This window comes from Coregonus lavaretus, assembly GCF_964263955.1.
Source record: "Coregonus lavaretus genome assembly, contig: HAP1_SCAFFOLD_324, whole genome shotgun sequence".
Taxonomy (NCBI): Eukaryota; Metazoa; Chordata; class Actinopteri; order Salmoniformes; family Salmonidae; genus Coregonus; species Coregonus lavaretus.
The window spans coordinates 13,254-22,500 of NW_028157408.1; the positions used below are offsets into that span (position 1 = coordinate 13,254).

General features: G+C 51.9%; 1 protein-coding gene across 1 annotated transcript in view; it reads left to right on the plus strand.

Moving 5' to 3' along the window:
• Window positions 1–254: 254 nt before the first annotated feature.
• The window catches only part of LOC311125464 (teneurin-2-like), a gene marked incomplete at both ends in the record, with an annotated part of 60,498 nt that continues 51,505 nt past the window's right edge, over window positions 255–9,247 (plus strand). Inside the window, 2 exons of the mRNA XM_084199513.1 lie at window positions 255–522; window positions 1,459–1,602. Coding sequence (XP_084055639.1) covers window positions 255–522; window positions 1,459–1,602 — 412 coding nt within the window. The remainder of the gene's footprint in view (window positions 523–1,458; window positions 1,603–9,247) is intronic.

Sequence of the window (9,247 nt, forward strand, 5' to 3'; positions counted from 1 at the left end):
TATCTCTGAATCTCTCTCTCTTCTCTCTCTCTCTCTCTCTCTCTCTCTCTCTCTCTCTCTCTCTCTCTCTCTCTCTCTCTCTCTCTCTCTCTCTCTCTCTCTCTCTCTCTCTCTCTCTCTCTCTCTCTCTCTCTCTCTCTCTCTCTCTCTCTCTCTCTCCATGAGATGATAGATGTTCCAGGCGCCAGTCTGAAGCACTTTCCTCTCCTCTCCACTCCTCTCCTCTCATCCTTCTCTCCTCTCTCTCTCTCCAGGTGCTCCACGAGATGATAGATGTTCCAGGGACCAGTCTGAAGCTGTGCTACCTGAGCTCCAGGACGTCTGGTTACCGCAGCCTGCTGAAGGTGACCATGACCCCAGTCATGGTGTCTCTGGGCCTGCTCAAGGTCCATCTGATGGTGGCTGTGGAGGGACATCTCTTCCAGAAGTGGTTCCACGCCTCGCCCAACCTGGCCTACACCTACATTTGGGATAAAACAGATGCCTATGGACAGAGAATCTACGGGCTGTCGGAAGCTGTCGGTGAGTGTGTATAGACAGAGTGTGTGAGTGCGGTGTGTAGGGTTTGTGTGTGTGTGTGCGTGTATGTATGTAAGTGTTTGTGTGTGTTGCATGATGGGAGATAAATGGATCTGTCACCATGACAACACTTCTTAGTTGTCACAGAACTGTCTGTTGGGACAGTAAACCCAACACCCTCTCTCTTTCAAATGAACATGTTTTTAATTGATTTCACGCCATAACGACAATGTTAATTGGGTTATGGCCTTAACGATGTGTTAGTGGGGTGAGAGGAGGAAGGGTCTGGTCTGTACATTTACATTTTAGTCATTTAGCAGACACTCTTATCCAGAGCGACTTACAGTTAGTGAGTGCATACATTATTTTTTTATATTTTCATACTGGCCCCCCGTGGGAATCGAACCCACAACCCTGGCATTGCAAACGCCATGCTCTACCAACTGAGCTACATCCCTGCCGGCCATTCCCTCCCCTACCCTGGACGACGCTGGGCCAATTGTGCGCCGCCCCATGGATCTCCCGGTCGCGGCCGGCTACGTCTGTACAGGTCTGGTCTGGTCTGGACAGGTCTGGTCTGGTCTGGACAGATCTGGTCTGGTCTTGTCTGGTCTGGTCTGGACAGGTCTGGTCTGGTCTGGACAGGTCTGGTCTGGTCTGTACAGGTCTGGTCTGGACAGGTCTGGACAGGTGCTAAAGAGTACAAGCTGTGCTACCATCATAGGACTCATACTTAGCTCTTGGGTAGCTCTAGCTGTAAATATAACAATTATACATGTAACTGCAGCTCACTTTACTTTATTAGTGGTTGGTCTGTCTGTCTGTCTGTCTGTCTGTCTGGGGTTGACTGTCCTGAGCATTGAAGAGTTGCTTGTCTCCATACTACTTTGTTTATTAACTATATTTTCTCTCCCCCTCTCTGTCTCGCTCCCTCCAAAGTGTCGGTGGGGTATGAGTATGAGTCGTGTGCCAGTCTGATCCTATGGGAGAAGAGGACAGCAGTACTACAGGGCTTTGAACTGGACCCTTCTAATCTGGGAGGCTGGTCTCTGGATAAACACCATATACTCAACACACACAGCAGTACGTTTAAATATACTGTACATGTACACTGAATACAAATATAAACGCAACATGCAACAATTTCAACGGTTTTACTGAGTTACAGTTCATATAAGGAAATCAGTCAATTGCAATAAATTCATTAGGGCCTAATCTATGGATTTCACATGACTGGGCAGGTGCGCAGCCATGGGTGGGCCTTGGAGGGCATAGGCCCACCCACTTGGCAGCCAGGCCCACACACTGGGGAGCAAGGCCCAGCCAATCAGAATTCGTTTTTTATTACAAACAGAAATACTTCTCAGTTTCATCAGCTGTCTGGGTGGCTGGTCTCAGACGATCCTGCAGGTGAAGAAGCCGGATATGGATGTCCTGGGCTGGCGTGGTTACACATGGTCCGCGGTATGGATGTCCTGGGCTGGCGTGGTTACACATGGTCCGCGGTTGTGAGGCAGGTTGGCAGTGTTGTAATACTCGAGACCACATAGGGTGTTTCGGTCTTGTCTCTGTGTCAGTGTCGGATAAATTCTTACTCGGTCTTGACTCGGTCTTGACTCAGTCTTGACTCGGTCTTGACTCAGTCTCGGACAGTGAGGACCCGTAATTTCTTCCCCAGACCAGCCGAGACCAACAGGCTAAAAAACTCATAATTATCCGTTTCTTTCAGTCAGCGCATAAAAGCAAGAAATAACAATTGCCTATTGAAACCTGGTATTCCTACTTTACTCATAACATTACTGTCCTTTACTTTAATTGAAAAATATCCTCAAACTCTGTCCCAATTTCCTTCACTAGCTGGTAGGAAAGAGTGGGGGAAATTGTTGGAAAGTTGCGCACTCACTATTAGTAAAGGGGAGAAAGGTTGAAATTGTATCTATTATAGACATGTCTGCACAGTGGCGAACCTATTGGACCTAGGCCTTCAGTGTGTGACAGGTTCGTGACGCTAAAAGGACAGCAACCGTAATACCAGCGCACTCATGTATGAGACTGCACTTTTTGTAAAACACAAAGGGTCAGTGGCGTAGTGGACAGAGAGTCTACGGGCTGTCGGAAGCTGTTGGTGAGTGTGTATAGACAGAGTGTGTGAGTGTGGTGTGTAGGGTTGTGTGTGTGTGTGTGTGTGTGTGTGTGTGTGTGTGTGTGTGTGTGTGTGTGTGTGTGTGTGTGTGTGTGTGAGCGTGTGTGTGTGTGTGTATGTGTGAGTTTGTGTGTGTGTGTGTGTGTGTGTGTGAGGGTGTGTGTGTGTGCATCTTTCTGTCTGTGTATGTGAACAGTAATAGCTCTGAGGGTGCCAAGGCCCCCAACTCGCTTCACTAACTGCTAACTCTGCTTGACAGCTAATAACCCTTCACCACAGTTACGGCTGCCGCGGTTACGCCTGAGTGACAGGAGGAAAGGAGAGTTTAACTGCCACCCAGGGCTTAGAGTGTCAAGTCTGTCATCTTTTAGAACAGACAAGAGTGAACTGGCCACACACACCCTCCATTGGTCCAATGTAGCTGATTCATTAGATAACCAACGATACTTTACTTTGAAAATATTTATTTTGAAGGGGACAAGGCACATAGATTAAAATTTCTGTAAATATAAGTCCCTACAGCAGCTAACTGCCTTCAACTAATATGTGTGTTTATGCCAATCAAGCGTTGGTGATATGACTTTTTGTAAAACACAAAGGGTCAGTGGCGTAGTGGAGGCTATATGCTGGTATATGCCCTATTCCCACATTTCTTTCAGTGGGCATTGCCTATACTGACTTCTTAATCCCTTCCTTTGCATATAAAAGTAGTGTAGTGGAGGTATACAACTTATTAATGATGTAGTCGGCTACAATAGCGAAATCATGCACAAAGTAGCCTACCCAATCGCAAAGCACGTGAAATATATTCACATGCGCGCAGCACACATAGTTTAGTTTCAGCAGAATATCATCTGCAGTCAGCAAGAGCACTGAGCTCTCAACTGGTTGTCACTGTCAGTAGCTGAGTGTAGATGCGGTGTGGAAATCAAGCGCAGGAAACACGGGCGTTCGTGAACAGACTTCAGTAAACGAAAGCAGCACCAAACAGGCGAACAGCCAACCCAACCGGGAGGCAAAATACAAATTACGCACAATAAACACAGTGCGTAAAACGACGATAGCGCACACAGTGCGGACTCTCGAAAAACAACAAAACACGAGAGTAAATACAGAGAGCAACAGCTTGACAAAAAACAATCACACATAACACCTGACCCAACACACGATAACTAAATAGGAAACAAAATCAAACACTAACAAGGGACAGGTGTACAAACAGACAAAACCAAACAAACATGAAACATCGAACGGTGGCAGCTAGTACTCCGGGGACGACGACCGCCGAAGCCTGCCCGAACAAGGAGGAGGAGCAGCCTCGGCCGAAACCGTGACAGTACCCCCCCCTTGACGCGCGGCTCCAGCCGTGCGCCGATCCCGGCCTCGGGGACGACCAGGACGACGCGGAGCAGGGCGCGTAGGATGACCCCGATGGAACTCGGTCAGCAGGGACAGGTCTAATATGTCCCTCCTCGGCACCCAGCACCGCTCCTCCGGGCCGTACCCCTCCCACTCCACGAGATATTGGAGACCCCCCATCCGGCGTCTCGAATCAAGGATGGACCTCACAGTGTACGCCGGAGCCCCCTCGATGTCCAACGGGGGCGGAGGAATCTCCTCTATCTCATAGTCCTGGAGTGGACCAGCTACCACCGGCCTGAGGAGAGACACATGGAACGAGGGGTTAATATTCCTGTAATCAATAGGCAGTTCTAACCTGTAACACACCTCGTTCAACCTCCTCAGGACTTTGAATGGCCCCACAAACCGCCGACCCAGCTTCCGGCAGGGCAGGCGGAGGGGCAGGTTTCTGGTCGAGAGCCAGACTCGATCTCCAGGTGCGTATACAGGCCCCTCACTGCGGTGGAGATCGGCGCTCGTCTTATGCCGACGGATGGCCCGCTGCAGATGGACGTGGGCAGCGTTCCATGTCTCCTCCGAGCGCCGCACCCACTCATCCACCGCAGGGGCCTCGATCTGGCTCTCGTGCCAAGGTGCCAGAACCGGCTGGTACCCTAACACACACTGGAAAGGGGTTAGTTGGGTGGAGGAGTGGCGGAGAGAGTTCTGCGCCATCTCGCCCCACGGAACGTATCTCGCCCACTCCTCCGGCCGGCCCTGGCAATAAGCCCTCAGAAACCTACCCACATCCTGGTTGACACGTTCAACCTGCCCATTACTCTCCGGGTGGTAACCCGAGGTAAGGCTCACCGAAACCCCCAACCGTTCCATAAAGGCTCTCCACACTCTGGAGGTGAACTGGGGGCCTCGATCAGACACTATATCCTCGGGTACCCCGTAATGCCGGAAGACATGGGTAAACAGAGCCTCAGCGGTCTGTAGGGCAGTAGGGAGACCCGGCATGGGAAGGAGACGACAGGCCTTCGAGAACCGATCCACAACGACCAGGATGGTAGTATTCCCCTGTGAGGGGGGAAGGTCTGTAACAAAGTCCACCGAGAGGTGGGACCAGGGTCGTTGTGGAACGGGCAGGGGTTGTAGCTTACCCCTGGGCAAATGTCTGGGCGCCTTACACTGTGCACACACCGAACAGGAGGAGACATAAACCCTCACATCCCTGGCTAACGTTGGCCACCAGTACTTAGTGCTAAGGCAGTGAACTGTCCGGCCGATACCTGGATGTCCAGAGGAGGGGGACGTATGAGCCCAATAAATGAGGCGATCGCGTACCTCGAGCGGAACGTACGTCCGACCCACTGGACACTGTGGAGGACTTGGGTCGGTGCGTAACGCCCGCTCGATCTCTGCATCGACCTCCCATACCACCGGTGCCACCAGACAAGACTTTGGTAGTATGGGAGTGGGCTCAACGGACCTCTCCTCCGTGTCATACCGCCGAGACAGGGCATCTGCCTTCCCGTTCTGGGACCCAGGGATGTAAGTGATTTTAAACACAAACCGGGCTAGAAACATAGTCCAGCGGGCCTGGCGAGGATTCAGTCTCCTAGCTGCCCGGATGTACTCCAGGTTACGGTGGTCCGTCAAAATGAGGAAAGGGTGTTGAGCCCCCTCAAGCCAATGCCTCCACACCTTTAGGGCCTGTACCACGGCTAACAGCTCCCTGTCCCCTACGTCATAATTCCGCTCCGCCGGACTGAGCTTCTTAGAATAAAAGGCACAGGGGCGGAGCTTAGGTGGTGTGCCAGACCGTTGTGAGAGGACGGCCCCAATACCGGCCTCGGACGCGTCTACCTCTACCTGGAATGGTAAAGCGGGATCCGGATGCGCCAACACCGGCGCCGAGGTAAACAGGTCCTTCAGTCTCCCAAAAGCCCTGTCCGCCTCAGCTGACCACCGCAAGCGCACCGGACCCCCCTTCAACAGAGACGTTATGGGAGCTGCCACCTGTCCAAAACCCCGGATAAACCTCCGGTAATAATTCGCAAAACCCAAGAACTGTTGCACCTCTTTCACAGTGGTTGGGGTTTGCCAATTACGCACAGCTGACACCCGGTCAACCTCCATCTTCACCCCTGACGCAGACAACTGATAACCCAAAAAGGAGACCGACTTCTGAAAGAACAGACATTTCTCTGCCTTGACATATAGGTCATGCTCCAACAGTCTCCTCAACACTCGGCGCACCAGGGCTACATGCTCAGCTCGGGTAGAACTGTACACCAGAATATCGTCTATGTACACGACTACTCCCTGCCCCTGCATGTCCCGGAAAATCTCATCTACAAAGGATTGGAAGACTGAGGGAGTATTCATTAACCCATATGGCATGACGAGATACTCGTAATGACCGGAGGTCGTGCTAAATGCTGTCTTCCATTCATCGCCCTCTCTAATGCGCACCAAGTTATATGCGCTCCTGAGATCCAATTTTGTGAAGAACTGAGCACCGTGTAATGACTCCGTCATAGTCGCAATCAGAGGAAGTGGATAACTGTACTTCACCGTAATCTGATTGAGACCGCGGTAATCAATACACAGGCGCAAACCTCAATCTTTTTTCTTCACAAAAAAGAAGCTTGAGGAAGCGGGTGAAGTGGAGGCCCGTATGTATCCCTGTCTCAGAGACTCGGCGATGTAAGTTTCCATCGCCTTCCTCTCCTCTTGAGACAAGGGATACACATGGCTCCGCGGGAGTGCTGCTCCTAACTGGAGATCTATCGCACAATCCCCCTGTCTATGAGGCGGCAGCTGCGCCGCCCTTGTCTTACTAAACACCAGTGTCAAATCCTCATACTCGGGGGGAATATGCAGTGCGGGCATTTGATTTGGACTCTCCACCGAGGTCGCCCCTATGGAAACACCCAGACATAGCCCCTCACACTGAACAGACCACCCTTTAAGAGCTTTCTCTCGCCACGAAATAGTAGGATCATGGGTAATCAACCAGGGAAGTCCCAGCACCACCGGATATGCAGGAGAGTCAATCAGATAGAGCTGAATCGTCTCCTCATGACCCCCCTGCGTCTTCATCCTAAGGGGCGCTGTGACCTCCCTAATTAACCCAGATCCTAATGGACGGCTATCTAGGGCATGTACAGGGAAAGGCTTATCAACGGGAAGGAGAGGAATCCCTAACTCTACACAGAACTGGCGATCTACAAAATTCCCAGCTGCGCCTGAATCTACTAGCGCCTTATGCTGGGAACGAGGTGCAACCTGTGGGAAACAAACAGGCAAGGTTATGTGAACGACAGAAAGCTCTGGGTAAGTAGGGCGCCTACTCACCTGGGAGGACTCCCCAATGCGTGGCCTGCCTTCACCTCCACCGGGGGACCTTCCCCAACACCTAGCCGCGGTGTGCCCTCCCTGGCCACAGTTGGTGCAGGGAACGGCCCCCCTCGGGTTCCTACTCCTCCGTTCTCTAGCGCCAGCACCTCCGAGCTCCATAGGGCTCGGCTCGGAGGTGCCGGAAGGTGGAATGGGCAACCCCCACCCGGGACGTCCACGGGTGGCGAGCAGGGTGTCCAGCCGAATGGCCATGTCGACCAGTTGGTCAAACGACAACGTGGTATCCCTGCACGCCAACTCTCTCTGGACGTCCTCCCGGAGGCTGCAGCGGAAGTGGTCTATGAGGGCCCGCTCATTCCACCCTGCATCTGCCGCTAGAGTCCGGAACTCCAAAGCAAAATCCTGTGCGCTCCTCATCCCCTGTCGGAGGTAGAACAGACGCTCCCCCGCCGCCTTCCCTTCTGGTGGATGGTCAAACACGGCACGGAAGCGGCGGGAGAACTCCGCATAGGTAATAGTAGCGGCGTCTATTCTCCTCCATTCGGCGTTGGCCCACTCCAACGCCTTGCCGGTGAGACAGGAGATGAGGGCGGAGACGCTCTCGTGTCCCGAGGGCGCCGGGTGTACGGTGGCGAGGTAGAGCTCCACTTGCAGCAGGAACCCTTGACACCCGGCAGCGGAGCCGTCGTACGCCCTCGGGAGCGAGAGCCGAATCCCGCTGGGTTCCGGAAGGGGGACAGGAGGACTGACCGATGGGGATGGTCCGGTAGGTGGGGGCGTGGGTACCCCGCTGCTTTCCCATCGGTGGAGAGTGTTCCTCACCCGATCCAGGGCGTGACCGATCTGGTTGATCCTGTCCTCCTGCCCACGAAGACGGTCCTCCATGATGTCCGTTGGCGCGGTTGCTCCTGCTGATTCCATGGTGTGATGTGTGATTCTGTCAGTAGCTGAGTGTAGATGCGGTGTGGAAATCAAGCGCAGGAAACACGGGCGTTCGTGAACAGACTTTAGTAAACGAAAGCAGCATCAAACAGGCGAACAGCCAACCCAACCGGGAGGCAAAATACAAATTACGCACAATAAACACAGTGCGTAAAACGACGATAGCGCACACAGTGCGGACTCTCGAAAAACAACAAAACACGAGAGTAAATACAGAGAGCAACAGCTTGACAAAAAACAATCACACATAACACCTGACCCAACACACGATAACTAAATAGGAAACAAAATCAAACACTAACAAGGGACAGGTGTACAAACAGACAAAACCAAACAAACATGAAACATCGAACGGTGGCAGCTAGTACTCCGGGGACGACGACCGCCAAAGCCTGCCCGAACAAGGAGGAGGAGCAGCCTCGGCCGAAACCGTGACAGTCACATGGAGCAGCTCACAGAAGAATGACCTCGGTAGCCGGTAGGTAGGAAAGACGTTTCAATTTATGATACTGTATCTACCAGTAAATGCTAACTAAGGCAACAATGGGTATGCAAACCAGGTATTGAAAAAGTTTGGTCCTTAGTCTTGGTTAGTAGGCTATTTGCGATATGCAGTCCAGTCATCATGCGCTGTTTGGATGAACATTTCTCAAGGCTTTCCCAAAAAACCTTCCCAATTAAATGTTGATTGCAATGTAGGCCCACGTGACAGAATGATATAATCAGTGGCAATTTTAGCATGTCAATCTTGGTGGGGCAAACTCAAAAAAATTGTTTTAGATGCATGCCAGCAAAGCCACTACACAACAAAACACTAAACAATACATTAATTGCACTATAATGGTGACAAGCTGTGCCCACAAACTGTTAGAAAAACTGTTACCTATATAAAGCTGTCCCAACACCAGAACTTTATTTTCAGCACCATGGAGT